The sequence below is a fragment of the Apiospora aurea genome, assembly GCF_038362705.1.
Source record: "Apiospora aurea strain CBS 24483 chromosome Unknown utg000010l_segment0_segment0, whole genome shotgun sequence".
In the NCBI taxonomy this organism is placed as follows: domain Eukaryota; kingdom Fungi; phylum Ascomycota; class Sordariomycetes; order Amphisphaeriales; family Apiosporaceae; genus Apiospora; species Apiospora aurea.
Window position 1 is genome coordinate 178,441 of NW_027117397.1, and position 27,208 is coordinate 205,648.

Here is a 27,208-nt window from a genome sequence, read left to right on the forward strand (position 1 = left end):
TTCCCAGGTGGCGTGTTCTAGGTCTATAACATCACTTCCACGTTCCTCCTCTTCCTGCATCTAAAAGAACTGCCCGACGCCAGGGCCAAAGTGCCCGCCCTCGGGGACCTGGTACAGCGTGCAAGCCGTCTCCTCGCAGCCCTGGTAGATGACCTCGTTGCCCCACCACTTGAGCTCGACGCCGGTGTACTGCAGACTAAAGAAGCAGACCAGCCCCGTGAGCGCGACGCCCACGCTAAAGGCCGCCGACGTGACGAAGTTGTACTTGGACCAGAACGCCAGGTGCCGCTTCTTGGTGTACACCCACGAGAAGTACGCGATCGGCAGGCACGGCAGCAGGTAGCCCACGTTGTACGGCGCGAGGAACATGGCCCCGTACAGCAGGGCGACGGGGTGCATCTGCCGGAGGAAAGAGCTCCGGGGGAACAGGCGCTGCAGGCCGTACATGGCCAGCGCGATGACGACGCCGAGCGGCCACCCGACCAGCGTCGCCGTGTACGTCCCGCCGGCCCCGAAGACGCGGTGGGGGCCGATGGTGCCCCAGAGCACCGACGCGGTGAAGAAGGTGTTGATGCCCGGGCAGGTGAAGCGGAAGGGCGCGTGGGGCGTGCAGACGTCGGGCAGGGACATCTGGAAGTTGAGGATGGCGGTGCACACGAACGTCGAGACGAGCGTCGCGCACATCTGCGCCCAGAAGGTTTGTCGGGGCGGGATCTTGATGTAGTGCGCCAGCTTGAGGTCGTTGGCAAACCAGACGGCGTGCGCGCAGGTCACGTAGCCGAACGACTTGAAGAAGTTGAGCGAGGTCGCGTTGCCCGGCACGAAGGCGCCCCCGGTGAATTCGGCCAGCACGTTGAGCGTCACCTCGATGCCCGTCATGGACTTGATGATGCCCACCGGAATAATGAAGATGAGGCATAGGGCCAGGCCGTAGAAGACCACGCCCGGGGTGGTTTCGGTTGGGTACGCCGCCACGCCCGCGACGCCGAAGGCGATGGCCACGACCAGGCAGACGGCGTACCACCACTCGGGCACCTCGGGGTAGCGCCGCATGAGCCGGTTGTGGACGTCGGTGTACTCGCCGCCGGCCTCGCCGCCCTGCTGGTTCTTGGTGCGGCGGAACGAGTTGAAGAGGTTCTTGAACCCCATCTTGACCTCGAACCAGTGGTTGAGGGCAATGTACGTCAGGCTCGCCGTGTAGATGGCGAAGAAGGCGATGTAGATGACCAGGTTGCCCGCGGCCATGTACGCGGGTGAGTAGGCGCGGTACTTTTCGACGTCGAGCATGCCGTGGCTGTCGGTGATGGCCGAGACGTTGTAGCGGGCGCCCGTGTTGTCGTAGACGCGGTTGCTGTTGATGGGCAGGTAGCCCGTGTTCCACGCGTTCGAGTACCAGATGGCCGCGACGACGGGCACGGCCAGCAGCGAGCCGACGACCTTGTTGCAGGTCGAGAAGAAGGGCACCATGAGCGGGTCCGTCCCGTCGTACGCCGTCAGCGTGTTCCAGTCGAACGTCGAGACCGGGTTCAGGCCGAGCCCGTTGTTCCACCCGGTAATGGCCGCCAGGCTCACGTTGTCGGGCGCGATCCACGTCATCCAGCTGAAGATGCTGAGGGCCTGGAAGATGTAGTAGGGGAACCAATAATAAAGAAACATGCCGCCGAACGCCAGCAGGAAGTACTTGTAGCGCGACATGGTGTACACCTTGTTGAACCAGCCTTTGACGGCGCTGTTTCCTTCGGTATGGAAGGACTGGTTCAAGGCAATCGTGACTAAGGAGGCAGGCCAGCTGTTTCCACCAACAGGGTCAGTACTCTTTTCTCACAAAGATTCGATGAAACTATGCCGTATGCCGCAGGAGGGGTCACCTACACGCAGTACGAAGGGTATACTAGGAAACGGCGAGCGATACCGGCCATGCCGTAGCCGATGAAGTTGGTGCCGAGCGCGAGCAGGATCTGGTAGCCAAAGTTACCGGCCCAAGCCTGGTTGTAGTAGCCCGGCAGCTTCTGGACCCAGATGATGTTGGCGGTATAAGGGGCTTGGTAGCCGACGTTGGCCATGATGGTGACGAGCATATGCTCTTTCTTGGAGAAGTGGCCTGTTCACACACATCAGGTCAGAGTGAGCTTTTTCCAACCTCGAGAACTAAATACTAGGGTATAATTCTACTTACCAGGGTTGAGCGGCAGCCCGAAGACAGTGGCGTGGGGCATGAACCGCTCCCACGCCTTGCCGAGCGGGAAGGACAGGAGCTGGGCGACGTTGGCCATGAGCTGGATGGCGGGCTGGCGGACCGAGAAGAACTGGTTGATGAAGCCGAGGACGGCGGCGAAGCAGAGGCCGATGACCCAGGCCCGGATGGTGCCGCACGGCATCTCCGGGTCGTCGCGGTTCGAGACGACGGAGCGCACCTCGGCGTACGGGCTGTTGTTGGTGATGAGCGCCGCCTCCAGCTTCATCTCGTACACGAGCTCCTCGTGCTGCTCCGGGTGCTGGAAGATGGCGTCGTTTCCTGGGAGGTGGACATTGGTATTAGTATACTATACGTAAACATGGTGGAATCCTGTGCGTGGTAGGTAAAGGCAGAAGAACGAACCGAGGAATTGGCGGATCTTCTCGATGATGGTCATGGGGAAGTTAGGGTCCCGGTCGTGCATCTTGATCACGTTCTCCATGAGAGCCTTGACCTCGGCGAGGGACATCTGGTCCGCCACCGCCTTGGCTTGCGCATAGTCTTCGTCGGTGATGGCGAACTCACTGGCTCCGGGTTAGTGGTCATCATCTCATTTCATATTTTAGACGTCTACAGATTGGGGAACTTGTGGCGCGCTTACTGCTCGATCGCGACATCCAGAGACTTGTTGATAGAGTCGCCGCGCTTCTTCTCGTCCTGAGCCGGGATTGTCAGCTAAGTGCACGCGAGACGAGACGTATAAGCAGGGCAGAAAATGGAGTGTTCGTTATACGTACGGATATCTCTCTGTTGAGAGAGCCGCCGTCGCTGGACACTGGCGGCATCGCAGGTTCTGCCTTCTCGATTACGGAAGCCATGGCTGGTTGTCAGATCAGGGGATAGCTTCCAAGGGAAGGATAAGCTGCCCGACTGGTGAGGACGAGAGAGGGGTGGGGGATAATGGATGAGTGATTTCTCCGAGCGGCGGTACGGTGTGGTGATATAGGCCGACCTGCATGCATATCACTGAGTCGCTCTCCGTCACTACCTCCTATTCATTCAGGTCTCGTCCACAATGTCGGATGAGGGGGTGGAAGAGCGAGGGAGATCATGAGCAACCCCCTGGGGTAATGGAGAGCTGGCTGGTCCCGGCTCGTGAGATCCACTCCGGAGGCTAGGTATAGCCGATAGAGGACGGGTAATGCAGCCCCCGAGGTATCGTGGCCCGTCCTATACAGCAAACCAACAATCCTTGGCTCTCCGCGGGTACTTGCATATCGTCGGGAGAAGCCCTGTGAAGTTCCGGGTGAAAAAAGACCAAGGGAAGAGCCGATATGCCAGCTGGGTAAAGTATTTCAGACAATACGAAGGGCCGTTGCCCTGGTGAGCTCTGCTGGAATCGTTGACCTCATGATGCCGCGCGCAGAGTTGCCGAGCATGCAAGCTTAATTAGAGCCGCTCCTCATTCCGAGTGTTCTAGCCAGCTCTTCGAGTATTGATATTCTGTCAGAGCAACCTGGTTGGCCATGTCGGCGGGCATGACACTAAAACGGGCAGTCGCAGTTCGAATGAGGGCGCTATCGCCATAACCTGCCACCAGGGTGAACGCTGTAACTTTGATAGCCTAGACCGACGCACCTTCAGGACAGTTTTGATGAGTGATCCCCTCCCAGGCAGAATCGAGCCTCTTCAACATGACCGACCGCATTAATCTCAATTCCCTCCCCCTACCACCCCCTCACCTGGAAGTTCGTCGTCTTATCTTTGCTGACTCGAGCGACAGCCGGCAGTCCAAATGAGCGGTGGCCACCGTGGCGGTGTTTCGGCTTGCCAATGTCCATCAACCAGCCACGTCCCTGGTTACCTTATCATTATCTCTCTACTTTTCGCAATTGAACGGCAGGGCGGCATATGCATTCTAAATTGCGTTCCCAAACCCAGAAGCCGCTCAAGGTTCACGTTAGCTCATGCTGTGAATGAACCGCTAAAAGGGGTGCCAAGCTGTCATCACTGTCATTGTAAGAAGGGATCTAGAATAGCAAACACCATGCTCCTCTCCTCTCTATAGCTATCTGTTTTCTTGAATATGTTATTTGTCTAAAGGTCGTTTGATAAGGCTCGCGTTGTCTAATAGCATGCAACTCAGCCGCGTGTTCATCATCTGGGCGCAATAGACCAAACACCCTCTAATCTAGACCTAACGATGAGATACGTTTACCAGCCTCGGATCGAAACGAGAGACTTCTTGCTTGAGAGGCTCATTTGTTTTGACTGCCGATGCCGAGCAAGCCCCGCGCTATCTAGTGGTACAGAGGCATAACTAGCATGCGGGTATTCGAGGACGCTTCAGGTGATAGGAGGAAGTGCGATACTTTCCATCACGGCAGCAGTGTGCTTTATTAACTGGCTCCAGTCTCGGCGCCTGATAGGTCAAGTGACTTGGGATATGCGGCAACTAAGCCCCAGACCGACTCAGTGCCCGGAAGCTTGTTGTAGCCGGCTCTAGTAACATTGCAAGATACGACGTAGCGTAGTAGTGCTGCTGCTACATACATAACATGCATACATATGTTGAATTCCCGCGCCCAACCTCTGTGTATGATGCGAGACTAGACGAGACCGACTTTGTACTGGTGGCAAAATTTGATATGAACTCCCGCGGGTTGTAGTATGCTTAACTACTGGTACGAACCCAGAGACCTTCTACAGCATTTCATTCGAGGTGAGACTGGTTACACCTCGAGACTGAAAATAAAAGGGAGAAAACATCCGGAGTGGTGTAATGTTTCCATTTTCATGGATAACCTACATGAGATATGGGATATGTCACATTCAACAACTGCAGCCAACCGCAAAACCAATACCACAATAAACATGGTCGATTACAAGCCTGGTCGGGAATCCCCAAGCCAGGAATTGTGAACAGGGGAGGTTTGAAAGAAAATAAAAGTCCCCAGGTGAAGCCAATGCGAGTTCATTGCGCTCAAGTATCGTATGTACACGCATCCTAATAACCTACCCAGGAAGGTAATTGTGCAAAAGGTCGCATACGGCGGCATTACAGGCTATGCGGGCGGTGGTCACTCTACTGTACATAATCGCCGAGGGCCGAGCTCACATAGGACGATCGTTGGCAAATGTGGCGTTGCAAAAGCGTATACGTTCTTTTCATCCCGTGACTTGTTAAGCCATGCTTCTGGAAAGCAGGTAAGTAGGTGTTGGATGGAAGAGGAGGTGTGAGCGAGCGGTGCCGATCTTATTAGACTTGCCTGCCGTCCAGCCGCCGACCATGGCCCGGCGCGGATGGGCATCAATGATGGGATATGTCGGATGACAAAGCTACAGCACCAACATAAGAAGCAACGGGAACTCGAGAGCTTGCCTGCCAAAGTGAAGCTCAAATCCATGTTCAAATGCTTCTGGAAGTGCTTGGAGGTCTACAGTGTGACATGCCAAGAAGCTCTTTCATCTTGATATCATATGGTGGTGCGTATTCCCCCGCAAACCGGGTTCCATCAGCCAGGTAGATGCAAGGGATCCAGGTGGCGTAGCGTAAGCACTCAAATCCCACCTCCCATTAAAGCTTGAGGCTTCGTTTGGTACCGAAGTTCTTGCACCGCCTGGTCCTCGTCTGAGTTCTGATAGTCGGGTAAAACGTTTCATCCCATGATAGCTTCTCACCGCCTTTCGTCACTTGCTCACCATATCTGAGAGTTTTCAGGTTTGGTTCGGTTTGGTTTGGTTTGGTTCGTTGAGAGGAAAACCACAAGCATGTCAAGCAAGCTGAAATAGAATTGGATCGACGGCTGTCTCTTCAATCATTCTCTATTGTTGACTCCTTCGTCTCAACCAGACACCACCCCGTAGAAGAAGAAGAAGCTAAACTACCCCCGCATAGAACGTAACCGCAAACCTCCCATTGATCGAATTGATGACCGGGTTAATGTTATCCTCGAGGTACACACTATTCGGGTCCAGAAACTGCGTCTCCCACGCCCGCGTGACACTGTTCCCGCCCTCGCTGGTGATCTTGTCCAGGCACCACGACCCCGTGCCCAGCTTCTGCGCCCACGCGCCCGCGGGCGCGTTGCTGAGCACGTCGATCGAGAAGCCCTTGTACTTGTTGGCCGCGTCGAGCGCCTGGACCAGCACGGGGCCGTCGTTGCCTTCCAGCAGCGAGACGTCGCCCCACGCCGTGCCGTTCGTGCTCCAGCTGAGCTCGCCCCAGGTGCCCAGCAGGTGCTTCCGGCCGTCGAAGTTGGAGACGTCGCCGCGCACGATCCGGCCCTCGAAGGTCGGGCAGGGGGTTACGAAGACGGCGCCGCCTGGGGGATCTGGGGAGCTTTCGCGTCAGTAACCCCATGATACTTGGGGGAAGTAAGAGGATCTTCGTGGACGAAAGAAGAAGAGGGTTCAAGAAACATACGACAGTCCACAGGTAAGGCACGAAGTCGTGGTCGTTCTCGTAGAAAAGATACATGGTCCCGTTCACTGCGCCGTGCCGTACCGGATCTGCGTTCAGTAGATACACGCCGGGGCCTCCGTTGTCGGGCTGACTAGCTTTAGACATAACAAGTCAGAGAGCATGCCTCGAGTATGCCAAGAAATGTCAGGTAGTATTGGTAGTTACTGAAGTAGATCGGAGGCTGCGTCTCGTTGTGGCAGAATATCTGGGTGTGGCCAGTGACATTGCCTACAACTTGGCTGCGGACGCTACTTGATTCGCCTCTCAGATGATGCTGGTGGCGCGGATCATGGAGATGTCGTCTTGTGGATGCTGCAATGTCGTTGTTGTTGTTCTTCGAGGGCAGTGCAGCAGCTGTGATGATCATGCAGAAGATGACCACAATTCCTGCGAGCCGCATCTCGACACAGTGATGATGCTGATACTGCTGCGGCCCTTCAGGTTATCGCACTTACTTCGGAGCAGAGACGGAAGCTTGGGGGGAAGTGTGGAATCTCTCCCTGAAGAAGGCCGTGCTTGGTTTATATCATCTCGTCGCATTGCGGAATCAAAGAAGCCGGTGATGCGCTGGTAGATGGCTGACTGGAGGAACCCAAGCGACATAGACGATGCCCTTCCCTTGTCTCCGACATCAATCAGTACTCTCATGTCCACATGTCGGATAGCCCCCCCAAAAAAACCCTGTGCTTTCTTGAGCAGCGCTCAGCAGCACCAAACTCGCACAAGTGCGCTGGAGGGGAGCCCGCTGTGAGTGGTTACCTCGTCCTCTCGGGGACTCGGGACGAACGCGGGCATGCCTCGAGATGACGAATGCATCCCCCGTGTGGCATCTACCACCAGAAGTGTCTGGATGAGCGCTGTGCACTGAGGACTGTGCTGTTATTCAAGGGGTAGATTGGATATCATGCATTCTCTCCAGGTATTGTTGTTTGACTTCGGCTTCATCACGAAGCAGCGTGCAAAGAGTTTACTATACGAGGTTGGGGAAACTGGGAATATAGAAGTCCTTCATAAAATGTATCTCCCGTGGAAAGGAGAAGATTCCATGCTTTCTCCTCAATCTCACGCGGCCCAAGTCCATCACCGGGGCCTCGGCTGATGTAGGTAGGTCAAACTACCAACGCGAATTGTTTGCTGCTGGCGCAGAACTCTTTGTACTCGAAAGACGCAACACTCAGCAAGCCGAATGATTGCGTTGGGCAAGAGCGAGGATGTCACTTCTGCTTCACACCTACACCTGTAGGACTCCTGCTTGCGGGAAGAGTAAAAGATAGATGTTCGCTCCCAATCGCGTCGTTTCGCGGCGATTCGTTCTTCTCGCCCACGCCCGCTGTGGACGGCTGCTTTGATTACACGAGTATGTTGCGCGCATTGATTGCCACTGATTGCCACTTGTGCAGTCTCTTTCTGAGCGGCCACCTCCAGAGCCAATAGGGCGGTGCCGATTCGCTCGTCTCATCGAGCACCCGAAGGCAAGCACCCACGAATCTCAGCTCAGTCGCAGATCTTTCGAGATCAATTGCCTCGGTCGGTGGCTTCCTAACACAAAAGCCTCCTCCTGGCAGCACAGTCGGAAAAAAAAAATAAGACATTTTGGAAAGGTGCCCAAGTGGCTTGTACAGCTATGTCATGCTGTCCGAGGATCGTGAAATTGCTTGCTTGCTGCTGTGGGATGGCCGATCTCAATCATGCATGTTGTGCGACGTGACAAACCAACTCACCGGCTGGCTGGCCGGGCAACTTCGTTCCCTGCCGCCAGCCTGCCAGGTTTCTTCCTGGAGGCCTACCTACTCACATACCTGGAAACTTGCACAGGAGGAAATCGCGCTCTCCTATACTAGTTCACCTAATCTACATGGAGCATATCGCATGTGGCTTGCTTCATTCTTATCAATTCGCTCATTTTGGTACACGGCAGTCCATACGTATGTAAACCCATGCTCTCACCATGTTTGCTTCCACCCATGGTGCAATGGACATCGGCCCAGATAAGCGAGCGATGCGCACTGCATCCTTGTGTAATCAGGCTTGGCTAAACGGTACAGAAAAATGCGTGATCCGAAAAAGAGGTTCGTCTGGTGGACGACCTCGTGGACGAAACTGAAAACATTCTACCGCATCGTCCTTGTCTTATGTGTGTTACACTGTTCGGCGATAAGGTTCGAGCCGGGAATGAAATGCGTGGCGGGACCAGGGATGTTGTTCTGCATCAATGCTTTCCCAGGATGCTGGTTGCTGACCACTAACCTAACCTTGAGTGAACATCATGAACAAAGTCACGTCAAGTCATAGTCATCGCAAATGAATCAAGGTCACAGTTCCAAGTCACAAATCATCATAGTGGTAGAAGTAGTAATGTTTTCAACAGCTGGTGTGTATTGTGCCATCCACTAGCTGGATCTATTCGCAAATCTCTGAATTGGGTATTTCCCTTTTCTCGTCCCTTGTCGTGAAAGATGCAGTCGTCATGAAGAATCCAACCCCCCTGTCCCGTGCCCTGTATGTATGCCCCTTCGTGAAGAAAACGCCAAAATACCGAAAAACGTGAAGAATGTGAAGAAGAAAAAAAGAGAAAAAGTTGCCCTCGTTGTTTTTCAAGCTATGTACAAGTCGAAAAAAGAGTCGGGTCGGGTATCCTTAAAAGCGAGTGAAGGATGAAAGAAGAAGAAGAAGAAGGTTGATAGAATTTTGTGTTGAGTCCTGCTCGAAGTTTTTCGGTATTTGCTGAAGGCATATTCGATATATTTACAGGATCTGAGAAGAAAGTGACTTTGAAGTCATCGGGTCTGTCTGTCTCGTTGGATAATTTACAGAGCAGCGCCGCGGGTTCCGCGGCGGAGGCGGCGAGAGGGAACCCAGAGAGAGGCGGAGAAGCCCTGGGCGCACTTGGTGCCAGCGGCCATGGCCTGGAGAGGGGTCCAGGAGCCGGAGGCGCACTGCTGGAACTGCTGGCCGACACAGTTGAACTGGCCCTCCTCGGTGCACTTGCCGCTCTGAGCGCCCTGGGAGCTGCCGGAGCCGGCACCGGCACCAGGAGTGCTGGGAGCAGAAGGCTTGGGGGCAGCAGGGGCAGCGGGAGCAGAGGCGGGAGCGCTGGGAGCGGCGGGCGCGGCAGCAGTGGTGCTGGGCTTGGAGGCAGCAGGGGCCGAGGTGGGAGCAGCGGCGCCACCACCGTTCTGAGGCATGGTCACGAAGACACCGCCGGGAGCAGTAGGCTTGGAGGCAGCGGCGGAAGAGGTGACGGCAGGGGCGCTAGGGGCCGGGGCAGGAGCAGAGTCACCGCCGCCGGACGAGCCACCAGCGCCAGCCAGAACACCCTGAGCGGTGCCGCCCTTGGGGAAGCACTGGTCGCCGATGGCCTTGGAGAAGGTGTTGCTGGAACCGGGCTTGACCACGTTGGGGCCGGGGTTGGGGAAGAGGACATCGACGCTGGAGCCGCCGTCGCGGGACTTGCAGGTGTTGACGCTGGCCAGGTTGGCGACGAAGAGGTTGGGCATCTCCTCGGCGCGGGCGCCAACGGAGCGCTTGTTGCCGCCGCCCTCGACCTGGAGCTTGGCGCAGTTCATGTAGTACTCGGGGGCGCCGGACATCTTGGAGATCCAGGTCCAGGCGAAGACGTAGTCGCCGCTGGGGACGCTGTCGGGGATCTCGAACTCGTACTCGCTGGGGCCGCTGCCGTCCTTGGAGGGGCAGCCGCCCTCGATGCTCTGGATGACGGACCACTGGGTGGAGGCGGTGGGGGCCTTGTCGGTGGTGATGGCGAGCTGGCAGGAGCCGCCGCCGTGGACGGCGCTGCCGGTGAAGGACAGCGTCTGCTTCTCGCCGGCCTTGACCTTGGTGGTCTCGCCCTTGGCGTAGAAGGTGGCGGGGTCGCCGGTGACCTTGCAGGGGAAGTTGGAGCCGTCGGCGCTGAGAGGCGAGTTGTCCGGGTTGCCGATGGGGGCGGGCGACTTCATGATCATGTGACCGCTGGCGGTGGCGGCCAGGGTCGCGGCCAGAGTGGCGGCGTAGCTGGTGAATCGACCCATTTTGGAGGTGTGTGGTTGGTTGTTTTGGTATGTGTTGTTGCTGTTTGTTCGGTGGCCGAATAGCAGGTTACCGCGAGTTCTGTCTGAAGGACTGAATGGAGCGCCGGGCTATGGTGTTGCTGAAACGGGCGGTTTGAGGCTTTTCGTGTAAGATGTTCACTGAATGGCAGAAGGAATGAATGAAGTAATGCAAGCCCCAGGCTGGAACGACTTTGCGTTGATGCGTCTGGATGGAAGGAATGTTTGGCTTGTGGAAAGAAGAAGTGAAAAGGATAGTGAAGATGGATCGAAACAAAAAGTCTGGACAAGAGGGCCGGAATCGAGGTTCCTAAATATCCATGAGATGCCAGACCCCGTGTCTGCTTTTGGCCGATTGTTCTACTATGGAGTGAATGCAACAGGCCGCCTACAGCCTACAAGCGGTACAGGCGAGGTACGGCGGTACGGGTAGAGACAGACAGGCTCAGCCATTCGTGTTTACCCACTTGGGACAATGGGACAATGGCAGAACAAAGAAAAGAGAGCCCCACCCGCGCATATCACGTCCGGGCAGGCCATTGTGCTTTTGGATCGGCACGCCATCATTGGTTACCAGGCCTGGTGGGGAGTGTCTAGGGGTGTCTAGGGGTGTCCATTGTCCCCAGTCCCATGCCTAACAATTCTATCTGGCACACCCCCTGCAAGTGTCGTCCAGATTGCCTCTCGTTTCCGGAGAGCATGGGCAGCACGCTACGAATGGCACTCGGTGGCCGCATGAGCATGGAGGGAGGCGAGTTGGGTACGCGGTAAAGACAAGGCAATCCACCTGCGCAGTCGTACACCAGCCCGGCACCAGCCCAGCGAGTGGCGGACAGGCAATGGGACGAAATGCCTACTACTACTTGTGTGAGTGAGCTGAAGGTCTCAAGTGCAAAAGGGGGGGATGGAGTCTGGAGAACGACACCCGCCCGCCAATCAGCGGCCTCGGTCTGCTCGGGACCCTGAGGATATGGAACGAAGCTAGAGGTTGAATTGGCCCCCTGCCTCGCCTGCCTCCCTAAGAGCCGCCCAAAAGGGCATGCGGGGCCGGCGGGACGAGGGCTAGTTTAGTGGGGTTCAGGTACCGGGAAGACGCTGGGAGGGAGCATGGCTAAGCACCTAAGCACCTAAGCACCATCATGGCTCCAAGCTGGCGCGCTGGTAGGCTGGCAGTGGCGCTGTTCCTGCGTCTCCCGACTCTCCCCTGCCTGCTGCTGCGTTGATCGGTAGCCAATCTTCAAGCTTAGCTGCAGCCCGCGGGCCATTCTGGTCCTGCCCCTCTGCTGCTGCTGCTGCTAAATCCCAGCCGCCCCCTGTCCCTGCTTTTGGGCGGCCTTCAGAAAGCGCCTCAGCAGAGCCTCCCATTTGCCAGAGGACGAGGACAGACGAGCAGAGCCGCCGTTTCATGTGCACACTTCCTTGTTCCCAAAAAGTCTTCATTACCACCACACACTGCACGCACTGCACCTCTGGTCTGAAGTAGTAAGGCGTAGGGATTACCTGCTATTGTCCGAGCGATCGTCGCCTACAATTCAATTGTCAAGGCCAAGTGTGTACTACTACTACTACGGAAGGGCGGCAAGCGCGACGTTTCTGGTTGATCACCATTCATCTGAAAATAGGAAGCGCAAAAGAAAAATAGAAATGAAGTTTGAGTGCGCTGCAGCGGTGGTTCGGCGAAATTAACCCTTGAAGATTGCCGACGTACCCGCTGCCAATTCATGCGTTTCGACGATCAACCACCGCACAGCCAAGGTAAACGTTCAGGGGGGAGAGGTTAATGCAAGCACACGCTGCACACCTTTACTCACCTTACTCATTCAGTTACCGGCCCTGGGGAACCAGGGCCACCCATCTTTGCCCATCAAGCAACAAGCTCTTTTCGTCGCATCTGAGGTTCGGATGATTTTCCTCTTAGTTTTTCTACTACTGGGCCCGGAGGGTAACTCGCTAAACGGCCTGGCGTCCGCTGGCAGGTACTACTGGAGCAGTACTAGAGGCACTACCAGACTGAACCCGGGTGGCCTCCCATTCCAAATCGATGCTTGGCTTGGTGATTGGCCTGGCCTCCTCGTATCCGGTCACGCGTGTGCATGCAAATGTCTAGATCTAGACAGCTGTCGTCGCTGTCTACGATGCTGTCTGAGGCTGTCTCACACGTCGCGATTCAGGTCTTGCATATCAGGTCTCGCAGCATGGACTCCGGCTTCAACACTAACGAGGGCCACCGGAGGGGCAATTACGCAGCAAGCTATCGTCACTGCCTAACAGAGCGACCGACGTTGGGACGTGGTAGTCAGGTGAAGCAGGACTCTAGGGTACAGTAGTCTAATGTACGTGATTGATATCCGATGGCGGCGGCCTTTGGGATAATGTTTCACGCACGTCGTTGTCCCAGAGCCAATCATTGCTCGCGCGGCCGAGGGGATGGAAACGGGCTTACGTATGTACGTATTCGCCAAAAAACGAGAGAGAGACCACAGAAAACCAGAAAACCCATGCAAGGTCTTGACAAACTAGCAAACTTCTCAGATCTCGCATGTGGCATTCGTGATTGCAGGTGGAAACTCCTGTTGATCAATGCCATTTTGGCCAATGTTCGTCTGGAAGTCTGAGGAAGATCACAGGAGACAGAAAGAGAGAGAAGGAACCAAAAAACAAACAAACAGGAGACCCCGGCATGCCTGCTAGCTCGCCTAAGCTGCACGATCTCAACCGCCGGCCGTGGCTTTCTTTGGCTCGTGAGCGGCTGGCAAGCCCGACCCTGCACAGGGCGACGCAACGTTACCCACCCACGACCTTGGCAGCTTGGCTAAGCATTGCATGGGACGGCATCTGAAGGGGTCTGAAGGGGCCCGAAAGAGGCCTGATGGCTGGCTCCCGTTGAATCTGGATGAGAAAACAGCCGCCCCTGGATGGAAATTGTCACAATTAGCTGCGACGACATATTACCATTATTTCCCCTACGATATGAGTGATTTTGTCGCCGAGGCCAACGCCAGCTAGACCGAGCTGCCGTGTGACTGGCCCCCCTTCTGAAACCCCCCAAAGAGGGCAAAAGGAGCAAACCAGCGACTGCTTCATCCATATTATCAGTCGCCTGCGCTACGACGGCACCACTTGCTGACCGACCTGTCAGGTACATAGTGTCGGATCCCCGAATAGTTCCCGCCGGTCGCATATTCATTAAGAAGAAAAAGGTGCCGCAGTGGTGGCCAGATGCAGAGGGCCGTACTACGTAGGCGCGCCAGAACCCCACGACATTGGGTTTGTATCCTTTCATTTTCTCGGATGCCCTTCCCGCGGTGGGTAGTGCCAGGGCCCAGGGCACCGAACCCGCCGCATTACGTACACAGTAAGCTTTCTTCAACGGCCTCTGGGCAAGCCTGCCTTGTCATCGTATCGCATTCCCAGTCACGTGAAGCATGTATTTTCCGACATCTCTGCTGAAGAAGGGGACGCAGGAGTCAGGGAACCTTATTACTGGACAGGGAAAGGGGAAATGGAATTCGGATGATCCGTGGCTTGCGTGCGCAGCAGTCCTCTCTCTCAGTGGAGGCGCTCAGGGCTAGTCAGGGACAGACAGCATTTGGAAACTTATGGGGCGAAAATTGAAGGGACATGGCCTGGTCGAACTCCGTCTTCCAAGCATCTGTGCCACATGGAGTGCGGAGGCTGTGTCTCGATTTGGGCGTTGCATGATCCAAGGACGGACCCGGTCCCAATGTGACTTCAGGCAGCAAAAGAACAGGCATGAGCGAAATCTTGACTGCTTGACATCGTATCGTCCGTGGCAAAAAAGGGTCGCAAAAGAGGCAACGCACATGGCCATGGTCCCCCGTCCCCCCGTCTCGCCCACCGTTCGCTTCGCGAGTACGGTGTCCGGTGCCGTCACCCGTGTGCTTGTGTGTGTTGCCCTACGTAAATTGTACGGGGGGAGGGGGTCGACGGGGTCGAGACCAAGGCACACACCACCTTCCTCAGTCCAGCGCCGTCAATGCTCCTCAGTTGCACTCACGCTATCCTACCCTACCTACCCTGATTCATGCCTTTCTCCAGGCGGCGAGGTTCGACGAAAAATCAAGCATCGCCGAATCCACCTATTTTCCATCCGAAAATAGGTGCACCCTTCACTCCAGGGCACACTCAGCCCAGTGTGCCTTGTCGGCTTGCTGGCTCGTTCGCATGAGCCGCCCCCCCCCCGCGTGCGCCATGCTCCATGACTCCATCATGAGAGGCCTCATAGGGCTTTCCCCTCCTCGGGGAGGCGAATTCAGCCTCTTCTTCTGCCAGGCCCTGGCTGGCTACCTCTGAGAGAGCCCTGTGCGCCCCTCTCCCGAAGATAGCCCTTGGCCCCCCTCTCTCTGCTTCCGCGCGCCAACTTCCGGCTTGGGTCACGCGGCGGGCGCCAGGCTTCCTCTGAAGGGCCACCTGGGCCACCCATCCCATAGGGCGAACAAGCTTTCCCAGTTTTCGTTTTCGCTTTTTCGCAAACTGCGGATCCCGCTCCCCTCTCCGGGGATCTCCCGCTCGCTCGCCACCGCTCCCCAAGCTCCAAGCACCAAGCCTCGACGAAGGAGTGGCCTCTTTTTCTGGCCTCGGGAGGCCTTCGGAGCTGCGTGGAGTATGGCGGGCAGGTGGAGGAGGGCTCGGTAGGCGAGACCCAGTGGGTGTGACTCACCGCAGTCGGTCGACCGCCACGCACGCGGAGGGACATTGCCAGTTCCGGCGGCTCTGAGGTCATTGGTGGCTGCTTCTAGAACTTGGACAGCACAGCAGCTGGATGAGGGAGAAGGGCCACTTGCAAAAATGTTCCTCTTCCTCTCTTCGCATTGCGCATACGATGCGTCATTCGAACCGGTCAAGGTAACATGTGAAGATGTGCCGGGTACCTGAAAGTAAGGATCTACAGCTTTGATGTCGCTGCCAGATTGAGTGGCGAGCGGTGCATGTGGGTTGTGCTGAAGAGGATGTCGCTTTCGGTGATGAACCCAGGACTCGATACTTCATCGGCACTTCATTTGCGACAGAAGCAAAGTGAACGGGGACGACCTGTTGTCAGATTGACACCAGACGCAACTTGACCGTTGGCCAACGTTGGCTGCTCCGGCCCACTGCGTCATTGGGGTCTCCGAGAATACATCAAAAGCGACGAAGCTTCCAGTCTTCACTATGTCGCAGAACGCTCAAGGGCATACTAGGCGCATGTAAGTTCTCGTCTATTCTACTGCTCAGTCGCAAGGTCGCAAGAGGCATGTTGTATGTTTACACACTATTCAACTCGAAAGCAAGAAGCCCAGCCAGGTATATACTCTGTATACGGAGTATGTGGGTAGGTGGTTGACGAGTGTCATCCTGACCACCAGCCAATTGACCCATGCGTTTGGCCCGTTGCTGGGACGGGAAGCGAACACAAAACCACCAGTTGAGTTTGGGGGAGTTTGGCAGATAGGTATTTCGCAATTGCGCAGTTTCCATGGTGACAAACATGCATTGCTCTGATCTAGGTCAATCTGTTCTGTCAGCTCTAGCGAACTGGTCACTCATATATGATATGTGATAGATATCATTCAATGTTCTCCCAGCAGGGCTTCAAGCAACCACCATCGATAAGGCTGTACTTGCTCGAGATAGGCAAGTTCCATGGCGGTTGAGCGGGAAGTTGCGGTGGCTGGGAAATCAATTAAAGTTAATTGCCAGAAGCAAAAACGCGCTAGGTTGGGTGGTGTTGAAGATTCACGTCGGGAACGCGCGGGGGAGGCGTCCGTTTCTTCAACACCAGCGAATCTTCACCACCCACTTTCTCTCTCTCAATTGACTTGGCTGTTTCAATTAAACGACGAACAATTGCCTTGTGCTTCGATCCCTCTCGTCCGTTTCTCGTTACTCACCAAGTCGTATTTGTGACGTGCATCGAACCGGCCTGTTGCATACCAGCTGCATTCTGACTGACCCCGAGCTTTGGCAAGAGAGAGCAAGCAACAATCCCCCCCACTTAACTCGTCTGCCACCTCTAGATGACTTCGATTCAAAGACGCCAGACACAATCGCTGCAGGAGTTAGGGGAGTGAGGTGGACGTGAAGCCTCGGATTTGTGACAGCGACCTTCTTCTTGACCGTCCTCTTTTTGATTTGGTCATCTTGGTGGTCGGTTCGGGTCAACGTTGCCGACGACCAGCCCATCTGGCAACTTCCTTCGAAACATACCCAACTCTGGCGCATCTAGCACTTCGCAACTTTGCGATGCGCGCCTGTTAATTGTGACATATCTTTGGTGTCTCTCATATTGGAGGAGATTCGTTCTAAACCTTTCAAATCTTCATATTTCAGCCAATACCCGTTTCACGGCCCGACTTGATCGTTGCGATCGCCAGATCTCGTCGCCAAGGCTTCGCGACTTCTTTGCGCATACAAGATTCGCATCGCATCACACACTTGACAACTGCTTGAACCTGTCTTTCTTCGCATCGATCTTCTTCGCCATGCCTCGCGACAAAGAAGAAATGAAGGTGGCGCCTCGCGCTGTGCGTGTCTTCATGCACGACCACAGCAAGCGGAATGAGCCAGAACACGCAGAAACGCTTGGTCGCTACCGGATGAACATGATGGAAAACGACACTTTCGCCGATGCTGGGCTCAAGGCCCTACAGAGGTTCTGTCAGGAGCACCCCGAACAAGGTCGACTGGTCAAGGTGGACATCATCATGGACAAGGAGTACTACAAGTTCGGATTGGACGAGTCCCTCGAGACGCTGCAGGACGGCGAGCCCCTGCACATTTTCCTGACGGAGCCGTCATCTACCCTGTCTCAGGAGACGCCCAAGACCCCATCCACCAAGAACAAGACCAAGTCTCCTCAGAGCCAGAAGGGGCCTGCCACGCCAAATCCTCCCAAATCTGCCAAGGGCACTCCGTCAAATCCAGACCACCAGGTTACAGCCCCTGGGTCCGCGCCGCGATCAAGCCCAAGATCAAAAGAAGTAACCTCAAAAGCGACCCCTCAAATCGAGATCTCAAGCGACTCGAGCGACTCGAGCCGCTCCAGTACCGAAGACACGGATTGCATATTCATGGGCCAGACTCCTGACGGCTCTCAGAAGCCGGCTCCTACGCCGGAAGCCGGAAGCAAAGGGTCACGAGCACCAACTAATGTAAGTTGTATCTTGCTCAAAACACCAGAACTTGGCTAATAACGTATAACAGGATGGATCCGTAAGCCGGAAGGTTTCCTCTTCATTTCCAAGCAACCGGACTACTGACCCCCCGGTCAAGAAGCAAGCGTCATCGTTACTGCCATCGAATCGGACTCCTGTTCCAGTGGCCACGAAGATCACCTCTGGTCACGAGCACCCTGTGCAACCACAGGCACCCAAGGAGCCGGAAGCGTCTCTGCCTTCGAGCTCGTCCAAGTCGCCCAAACGTACTCCTTCCACTCAGAAGCAACGTCGACCTTCATTAAGTTTGAAAACTGCCCCATCAGTTACAGCACCTGCATCGTCGGCGAAGACCGAATCGAAGACGGCTAAATCCCAGCCTGCTCCCTCCCGAGCATCAGCCTCTTCCTCTTCCAGGTCTCGGAACCAGCAGAAAGATGTCTACGATGTTCCTTCCGACACCGATGATAGTGAATTCATTACACCACAGCAAGATACTGATCTCCGCGCTCGGATCCGAGCTTTGCAGGACGATGTGGTCCCATCCTCGCCGCTGCCACAGAAGGGTACCAAAGAGCAGACTGCATCATCTCGCAAGCCACTGCCAACTCCCAAGGCCAAGGTCATTACTATTAAGGATAGCCAAGATTCTGTGTCGGAGGAATCAGATGAAGACGTGCGCATCATTGCAAAAACGCCAGACTCTTACACGGTGAAGAACACGCGAGGGACGCATTCTGTAACCCGTAGGAAGGGAAGCAGCTCCCAGCGAGAGGCTACAACCCCCCTTCAAGCTCGGGGGCTGCTTTCCCTGGGCCGTCACCATGCACGAGACCCTCAACCCGCAAATCCACAGACCTAATCGAGCGGCTAGGAGAGCATAGCAGAGCCACGAAGAAGCGACTTGAGGAAGAGGCCGCGGCAGAAGAGGCGGCAAAGAAGGAGAGGGCAGAAGCTGAGGCTCGCAACAAGCGTGTTTCAAGCCGTGACGCTATTGACCAACTCAAGAAGATGACGAATCGCAAAATCGAACCAAGGTGTAAGTTTTCAACCAGCCAGCCATTGCTATCGTCTTTTCTTACTAACCATTACCGGCAGCACTGATTGAAGAAATCCCCGATTCTTTCTTTGAAGACACCGATTTATCTGATGATCACTTGGGTGACGATATCATCAAAGGCCTTTCACAATCATCGTCGTCGTATGTAACTGCAGAAGAAACTCCCCGACCCGAGGTAAAACGCAGGCAGGCTACGCCGACCACAGCGTTCACGCCCATCAACACGCTGTACCCCAAGCAGCGAGAACAGGCCAACTCGAATCCCACAGGCAAGACATTTGGGCTGAACTACCCGAAACATTTCCGAGACCGGTTCTCAGATGCGGAGCAATCGGACGAAGACGACGAGGCGTCAGTTGGCAGCGAAGAGGAGAAGTTCTGGCGTGGCGAAGTGCTGGACGAGGCAGACGGACTCCCGAAAGCTTACAAGGAGTACTCATGGAAGTACAAGACGTCCTTTGTCAGCTTGGGAGACCGTGGCTATACTTATGTTGGGGACGGACCGTGGGAAGGCCTCATTCTCAACGGTCGCCACCGCGGAAAATACGTCTTTGGCTGCGAGCCTCCCTCGAATGCGCAAATAGCCGAAGAAGAGAAGAACGCCGAGCCTCGAAGCCAACTAAGCAACCTGGAAGAGAGCGAAGCTGACGACGACGAAGAGGAGAAGAACGCCGAGCCCCAAGTCAATCCAAACGACTTGGAGGAGAGCGAAGATGGCGACGAAGAAGATGACGCGGAACAAGTTCAGCTTCCGCCATGCAGCCTGAAACTTGCGACTCCGAACAGTGCGACTCCCACAAGTCGAAGGCAGACTGCGCAAGATGCTAAGGTCTCGGACGAGTCGGACCTTCGCTCTGCCGACTCTGAAGCGTCTTCTGTCATGATCAGAAGGCAGCTGGAAGCGGAATGTCCTCCTTCTAACCAGCAGCTTGGAATGCTCATGTCCTCCAGTCCATCATCCAAAACGCCCACCGCTCGATACAAGGTAGCGCCCAACCGATCGGCGTCGGCGAGCAGATACGATGACTCCCCCGCCCAGTCAGATGATGATGATGAAGACACGCCGAAGCCCATCTCCAAGCTTGTGCTTAATAACTCAGGGTTGTCGGAGGGCAGGAAGGCTACGATCAAGAAGGTCACGTTCTCTGACGAGGTGAGAGGGGAGGATGATGATGAGACCACACCAAAACCCAAACCACTCGCAGAAGTCAACGTTGAAACTGCTGAAAAATCCGAAGGTGATGTGGAAGAGCGCGATGAGACCATCTTACTACCCAAACCGCTGGCAGAGATCGCAGGGGAGGAGGCTTCTGATAATGAGGATGGGAAGGAGCAATCTCAAGCCTCGAGGGTTTCGGCATTGGACTATGTGCTGAAGGAATCGCCACGCTGGCTGAACAGCCTCACCACGACCGGTCAGGCCCAGGGAATCTGGAAGGGCATTAACCGGAGTTCGGCCACATCAACATCGCCCAGCATGCAGCGACAGAAGTCTGAGCCTCCGTCGTCTTCCGCGCCCCCGAGATTCAGATCCTACACGCCGATTCCCCCACCCGTCATTCCAACTTTTAGAGCCGCGACACCAAGTCCGCCAGCGATTGAGGATCGTAAGCTCAACAACAGCTTCGGCTCTGACAGAAAGAGACTGGCATCCGAACCGCCCAAGTCTGCTACACCAGCGACGGCCCCGATCTTCAGGTCCTTCACGCCCGTGCCGCCCAAGTCTGCCACGCAAACAACAGCCCCCGTTTTCAGATCATTCACGCCCGTGTCACCGCCTTCACTACCAGCATACCCTCGAGCAACACCTGCACACTCCAAGCCGTCAGTGAACAACTCGTTCTCGTCGCAGAAGGGTACTAGTGATGCGGTACAGAAGCAGCCCGGTGTTACTGAGCGGCCCGAAACACCTCAGAAGGAACGCGACAACCTCTGGGACTCGACCCTTTCGAGCCCTTCTGCTTCGGATGCAGCGAGTTGGAAGTCTTCTGTCAAGAAGCGCCGACGCCGAGACAGCGAAAGCAGACACAGCGAAGTGCCAGTGGAGGAATCGTCGTCCCGCAAGGAAAAGCACAAGTCGAAGCACCACAAGAAGGATAAGTCGGCGCGGAAGTCTCGCCATCAAGACCAGCAGCAGCAGCAGCAGGATCAGCACAGCCATGGTGATGGTGGAGAGACAAAAGCCACCCATTTTAGCGATGCCGAGTTTGTCGTCTCTGGTTCGAAGCTTGCTGCCAAGAATGAGTACAAGAAGAAGCACCGCAAATCTCTGGACGACTCGGCACCACCGCGCACGTCGGTCAAGGTCAAGTTTGAGGAGGTTGAAGAGGATGGCTCGTCCCACAAGAAAGCCAAGCCCAGCAAGAAGCACCGCAAGTCGCTCGATGCCGAAGATGCTCCCTCACGCAAGAAACGCAAGCATAACCACGGTGATGCGTGTGCACCCACAGCTGCTGCAGCGGGTACCACAAATGCACCGATGGCAACAACAATGCCGCCGCTGCAGGCCATGACCAACAAGCCTGGCTCGGCACCGATGATACCTCGCATTGTCGATCAGAAGAACGAAGAACACAAGCGGCCCAAGTCGCCCGCGACGGAGTCGAACTCGTTGCCGTTGCCTCCCCGAAACCGCAAGCAGAACAAGAAGAATCGCATGAGCTACCGACGTAGAAAGCAGGGTCTCAGTAGGACTGACAGTGTCTCTGCTACTTCGCCGTCGGTAGGCACATGAGGGCAACCAATCAAGCAAACAAGCAGGGAAAGTTCATGACTCCACGGCGGTGAATGATCCATGAACCAGACCCTCCTCGACTTGATGACGACGAGAAAGAAGAACCGAACGAATGCGTGTACGAGTATAAGGGACCAAGGCGATGGGGCGTTTTCTCTTTCTTATTTTTGAAGGGCCCCCCCTTTTCACTTTTTGTTCGCCTTCAGGATTCCCCTCGCCTGGAAATGTCGATACCCGCCCACCAACGAACGCCCTCCTTACTTTGTCTTTCGTGTACGAGTTGATTTCCTTCTCTCCTCTTTCTCGGTCTTATTCTCTTTTGAGTCTCACCTGTACCACCAACACAGGAAATAGGGGAAGATAGAGAAGACACGACGGAGCGACAGAGAGGGTGTGTATATGTATATCGAGGAGGGAACCGGAAACGGACGGAGTTTCGAGACGGAAAAGGAAACGGAAGAGGGCAGATGGGGAAAGAGAAAAAGACAGCGATGCTTGAGTGTACACTATTACAAAAAGAACCGAACGGCACTGGCACGCAAATGGAATGGACATGGAAATGGAAATGGAGTTGAGAGATCTTTGGAATTTCCCTCTCTCTGCCTATTCTCAAGCACTATCTGCCAGAGTGGGCTTTGGAATTTTTGCGGTTGCATCTTTCTTTCTACCTGACTGACGGATGCAGTTGGGGAGTCAGTTCCATTAGATAGATGAGGTAGATAGACAACTCAGTCCTGGTGATGATATGCAAAGATCACAAGAGTTGCGTTCTCCCACTTTCATCTCCCTTTGCTACGAGTGTCGCTGCCCTCATGCTTTAGATCCCCGGTAAGCAACGGCGATAGCGATACCACGCCATGTCTACCATTGATTGCTCTGAAGGTCTTCTCTCGCCCATGTACATGCTCTCTTTCGTCCTCCGCGTACGATATCAACCATCCATCTTCCCTCCTCCCTTCTCCCTTCTCTCTCCCAATACACAGGGTGGGTATGAACTGCCAGGAACATCTACTCAATCCAGCGAACACATCCCACCAACCCATCAATCAGTCAATCAGCACAAGCTCCCCCAATCCGAAAAAAAAATGACATGTCCATTTCGAAATCGTCGTGTCGTTAGTTCTATATACATTGTGCACTTGCCTAGCTTAGCTGGCTCAATGAAAGTGACGTCGATCCCCCTTTTCTCCCGCGATTCTACTGAAGTGCCCCATGCCATTTGCGGGGTGGATGGATGGTTCGGTTCAACCGCCCTCGTGCCATGTCTTTTTGGTCGGTACTGGACTGACTTCCCCGCACCAGCATCTCAAAACCACCATCCACCAAGACCAAGAAGAATCCCTTGACGTTCCACGAAGTTGTCAGTCTCAAGATCGATCCGTGGCGCAAATGGAGGGAGCGTCCCGGAAATCCAGGGGTTTCAATTAAGCAGCAGTGCGTCCATCTCTCTATGATATATCTCGACAGCCCTGCTCACACGGAGGCAAAGTCGAGTTCATATCTGGTACACACATTCAAGCAAGGCAAGCAAATCATCACACATCACCAAGCCCAAGAAACAAGTTTGGTAGTCAAATGTAACCCTCAATTCTAGCATGCTATACTAGGTCTATTTCTAAACACACCCGTCTTTTCGTCTTTGTCTTTTCTCCGACTGGTTCCTTCGTCGTCATGGTGATAGCGGTTGGTGGTGGTGTCTATATTCAGGGAGGTGTAGTAGGAAAGGAAGATCGCATCATCGTTGGGTAGGTTAATCAAGAATTCGCAGCCGCATGACCAGAAAACATTGCAATTTGCAACTCCAAAACTCCAGACGCAGAATCGCCGACACATCGCGAAAAACATCCCATTTAAAAACCACGGTTGTTGATCTTCAGGTTCCAGTCGACACATCGTTTTCGTTCCCTGCTTGTCATTACTCCTTTTTCCAAGCAAGGTTCGCCAGCTGCTTGGTTTTCACGCGGCTTCCATGCGTTGGAAGAGACAGGTCGAGGTGCCGCACACATGACGATCGAGGCCAAGACGGTTTTTGCTTTGCTTGTTTATCTCGTTTTTCTCATCTGCTCAGTTGGACAGCATCATGATGCAGGGGCGGCCATCTTGGTAGCCTGAGTGCCGATGTTGTTACGGTTGCGGAAGAACAGGACACCCTTGCCCTCGCCCTGGGCACCCTCGCTGGGCTCGACCCACTGGCACATGCGGGCGCTGCGCCACATGGCCTTGAGGAAGCCAATGGAGCCGTCCTTGACGTCGGAGCGGTAGTGGCGGCCCATGACCTTCTTGATGGCGTCGCTGGCCTCGTCGGCGTTGTAGAAGGGGATCGTCGAGACGTAGTGGTGCAGCACGTGGGTCTCGATGATGCCGTGCAGCAGGTTGCGGCCAATGAAGCCGAACTCGCGGTCGATGGTGGCGGCGGCGCCGCGAACGTAGGTCCAGGACTCGGCGGCGTAGTGGGGAAGCGAGGGGTCGGTGTGCTGGAGGAAGGTGATGGCGACCAGCCAGTGGTTGACCCAGAGGTAGGGGAGGAAGTACCAGACCATCATGTTGGAGGTGCCGTAGGTCTTGCAGAGGAAGAAGAGAACGGTGGCGGTGATGGCGATGCCGACGTCGCTCAGCAGGATGAGCTTGGCGTCCTTGGCCTCGTACAGGGGGCTGTTGGGGCTGAAGTGGTTGACGCCGCCGCCGAAGCCGTTGTGCTTGCCCTTGCCGCGGCCCTCGCGCTGGCGCTCGTGGAAGTTGTGGCCGGTGACGTTGGTCATCAGGTAGTTGGGCCAGCCGATGAGCTGCTGGCCGATCAGGTGGAGCAGGGTAACGATGGGGGTCTCCTCGCCGAGCTCGGTGAGCTCGTGGACCAGCTTGCCCATTCTAGTGGCCTGCTGGTCGCGGGTGCGGGGCAGGAAGACCATATCGCGCTCCATGTGGCCGGTGGCCTTGTGGTGCTTGCCGTGGGAGATCTTCCAGGAGAAGTAGGGAACCAGGAGGGCCGAGTGGACGATCCAGCCGACGGTGTCGTTGAGGATCTTGGAGTTGCTGAAGGCCTGGTGGCCGCACTCGTGGGCCAGGACCCAGAGGCCGGTGCAGAAGAGACCCTGCATGAAGGCGTACAGGCCCCAGAGGACGACGCGAGCGGGCATGCTGGGGATGATCTCGGGCGTCACGTACTTGTTGGCGAGGTAGAAGTTGGCTGAGACGAGAGCAATGTCGCGGAAGACATAGTACAGACTGGTGACGGCGGAGCGGTTGAAGCAGTGCTTGGGGATAGCGTCATGGATGTCCTTGATGGTGTAGTCGGGGATCTGGAACTCATTGCCGTAGGTGTCGATGAGCTTGCCGTGGGACGTCTTGGCGTCCTTCTCGTCGAGCGACGACATGGAGGAGAGGGAAGTGGACGAGGCCGAAGCTCTAGGGGAGTCGATGGGCGAACCAATGCGGGTCGAGGGCGACGACATGTCCGACTCGGTGGTGGTCGAGGTCATGGTACGACGCAGCGCAGGGTTCTGGCGCGTAGCCCTTCCTGTCGTGGAAGGCATGGTGTGGTTTGTGTGTGAGTATGTGCTTTTTTTCTTTTCTTTGTCTAATGAAAGAAAGAAAGAAAGAAGTGTTGTTGGTATTAGTCGATGGTGTTTCTTCCAAGATCCTTCCTTCTTGAAGTGAAAGGTGGTTTGGTTTTAGGGACCCTGTTGGCTGAAGGGTGTCCAGAAGGTCTAATAAGTTCCTGACTTCAGACCAAGGGGTGAGACAGGGGGGAGAAAGAGTGTCTTAAAGGGCAAACAGACGACTCGAAGGAAGTACTTGTAGTAGTAGTGCAACCAGTGAGGGACTGTATAACTGCAGAATCGGACTTCTCGAGGACAGAGGAGGAGGGCAAACGACACCAATAAAAAGAAACGACGAAACAGTGAATGGAGAAAGAGGGTCTGGTGAGTGGCCACTGCAGCACCAGCTAAGTATCTCCTGTAAGTGAGTGGTACAGTACCAAGAGTGGTAGTGGTAGTGGTAGTGGCAGCGGTAGCCGGGGGATTGAGTAGCAGCCGAGCCAAGGCTGGTCGGTTTCTTTTCCCTTGTGAGCCAATTTGTTGGGGGAACTGGCGGCGGGCTTGGGACGGAAGTGGGATGGACTCTTTTTTTTTTTTTTTTTGATCAGTCTAGTTTCTCTCTCTCACACACACACACTTGTCGCTTCCTTTATTTTCGTGCCAACAGCTTCCGGCTGAGGTCTGTATGTATGTAGGTAGGTAGGTACTGGATGTAGGTAATCTTCGAATTGCAGTGCAGACTGCAGATTTGATCAATGACTGTACGAGGGTACAATCTCACGGTAAGAAATCACCAATTGGCCGATGTATCGATTCAGGTACCTCCAGGTGCAAGCAAATAACTTCCGAACTGAACCAGAGAAAAATATCGGGACAGAGTTTGGGAGTTTGGGATAGAATGCACCAACCGCGGCTCGAGCAAATCCACCGTCCTGGGACTGGAAAAATTAAAGATCCATCTATCATCGCAAGCCTCGCGGTGCTTGCTGAACTTTGCGTTCGTTTAATTATGCTTCAGAGCTTTCTCTCTTTCTCTCTCGCTATTCCTTCCTTGCGCTGAGGTGTAGAAGGTGGAACGCTTCATCGCTTCCAAGCCTCGTATACTGGTCAGTCCTCTTGGCCATGTGCCAGCCATGTATCGGCCGGTATACTTTATCAATCCATCATAGCGAACGCTACGCTACGCGACAGAGGAAATGACCCGCCGCCACCTCTCCTTAATGCACACAATCCCTACAGCATGTAGACCTAGACCGTGCACGGGGAGAAAGGGAGTTGGGAGTAAAGAAAAGAAAAAGAAAAAACGAAGTGGTTAGACTGATCTGGGCAACTTAGCTGGAATGGATAGACCACCCGAAGCCAGAAGGGGGGCGAATACAGGAGTCTCGAGTGCAGCGGTCCGTCCGACGGCCGTGTTTTAGGGCGCCCACAAGTCACAACGGCGTGCCAAGTAACGGAGCGAAGAAGCATCTCGCCGCTGATCACAGGGGGGACTGGGGGCTGGCATGGCTTATCGAAGAAGTCGAGACTTTTCCCCGTCGAGGATTGCAGGTGCAGGTTTGGGCTGGGCGGGGGGTAAACCAGCAAGCATGGCCACTGAAGGCCAGCACCCAGCCTGCAACCTGGAGCCTCTCTCCTCTGGGGCAAAAAACCAAGTGAGTGAGCACAGCAGCAAATACAGTACCGCACATACGGTACGGGCGGTATCACGAACGTGGAACCCGAGATACAGAGACAGGCAGACAGGGGCCGATCTGTCAATGCCTATCAAGTATCCTGGTTCAAGGTCTTGGGTCCCCTGCCCGTCTCCAGAAAACGACGGTTGTTGGGTTCGGTCCAGTTCCGCAAGTCTGGTTCAACCCCGACAGCGGTTGGGGGGGAGCACAGCACGCACAAGCACATACGCCGAGTGACAGTCGCACCAAGGAGATAACTAGGCAATAGTTCGGCAAACAGAACATATTCATTTTCACAATTCCCATGTGTCGATCGGCAATTCTCGTAGCTCTTTCCAGCGTCAGCTTCCGTCGAGAAGAG

General features: G+C 55.2%; 6 protein-coding genes across 6 annotated transcripts; 1 reads left to right on the forward strand and 5 right to left on the reverse strand.

The window, feature by feature from the left end:
- Positions 1 to 60: 60 nt before the first annotated feature.
- On the reverse strand, positions 61 to 3,054 carry PG986_014089 (uncharacterized protein; the record flags this gene model as incomplete). The annotated part of the gene is made up of 6 exons (XM_066850311.1): positions 61 to 1,789; positions 1,873 to 2,101; positions 2,177 to 2,515; positions 2,600 to 2,760; positions 2,838 to 2,893; positions 2,974 to 3,054. 6 exons carry the CDS (start codon positions 3,052 to 3,054, stop codon positions 61 to 63), a joined length of 2,595 nt encoding a protein of 864 aa, XP_066692549.1.
- A 3,001-nt stretch (positions 3,055 to 6,055) lies between these two features.
- On the reverse strand, positions 6,056 to 7,041 carry PG986_014090 (uncharacterized protein; the record flags this gene model as incomplete). Its single annotated transcript, XM_066850312.1, has 3 exons — positions 6,056 to 6,510; positions 6,545 to 6,736; positions 6,807 to 7,041. The coding sequence occupies 3 exons, from the start codon at positions 7,039 to 7,041 to the stop codon at positions 6,056 to 6,058; spliced, it is 882 nt and encodes a 293-aa protein (XP_066692550.1).
- A 2,407-nt stretch (positions 7,042 to 9,448) lies between these two features.
- Positions 9,449 to 10,669, reverse strand: PG986_014091 (uncharacterized protein; the record flags this gene model as incomplete). Its single annotated transcript, XM_066850313.1, has 1 exon — positions 9,449 to 10,669. The coding sequence occupies one exon, from the start codon at positions 10,667 to 10,669 to the stop codon at positions 9,449 to 9,451; it is 1,221 nt and encodes a 406-aa protein (XP_066692551.1).
- Positions 10,670 to 15,081: 4,412 nt separating this feature from the next.
- PG986_014092 (uncharacterized protein) lies at positions 15,082 to 16,165 on the reverse strand (the record flags this gene model as incomplete). The annotated part of the gene is made up of 2 exons (XM_066850314.1): positions 15,082 to 15,691; positions 15,957 to 16,165. 2 exons carry the CDS (start codon positions 16,163 to 16,165, stop codon positions 15,082 to 15,084), a joined length of 819 nt encoding a protein of 272 aa, XP_066692552.1.
- Positions 16,166 to 17,169: 1,004 nt separating this feature from the next.
- PG986_014093 (uncharacterized protein) lies at positions 17,170 to 21,635 on the forward strand (the record flags this gene model as incomplete). Its single annotated transcript, XM_066850315.1, has 4 exons — positions 17,170 to 17,838; positions 17,891 to 18,517; positions 18,592 to 18,880; positions 18,940 to 21,635. 4 exons carry the CDS (start codon positions 17,170 to 17,172, stop codon positions 21,633 to 21,635), a joined length of 4,281 nt encoding a protein of 1,426 aa, XP_066692553.1.
- A 2,078-nt stretch (positions 21,636 to 23,713) lies between these two features.
- PG986_014094 (Delta(12) fatty acid desaturase) lies at positions 23,714 to 25,165 on the reverse strand (the record flags this gene model as incomplete). Its single annotated transcript, XM_066850316.1, has 1 exon — positions 23,714 to 25,165. The coding sequence occupies one exon, from the start codon at positions 25,163 to 25,165 to the stop codon at positions 23,714 to 23,716; it is 1,452 nt and encodes a 483-aa protein (XP_066692554.1).
- Between the last annotated feature and the right edge of the window lie 2,043 nt (positions 25,166 to 27,208).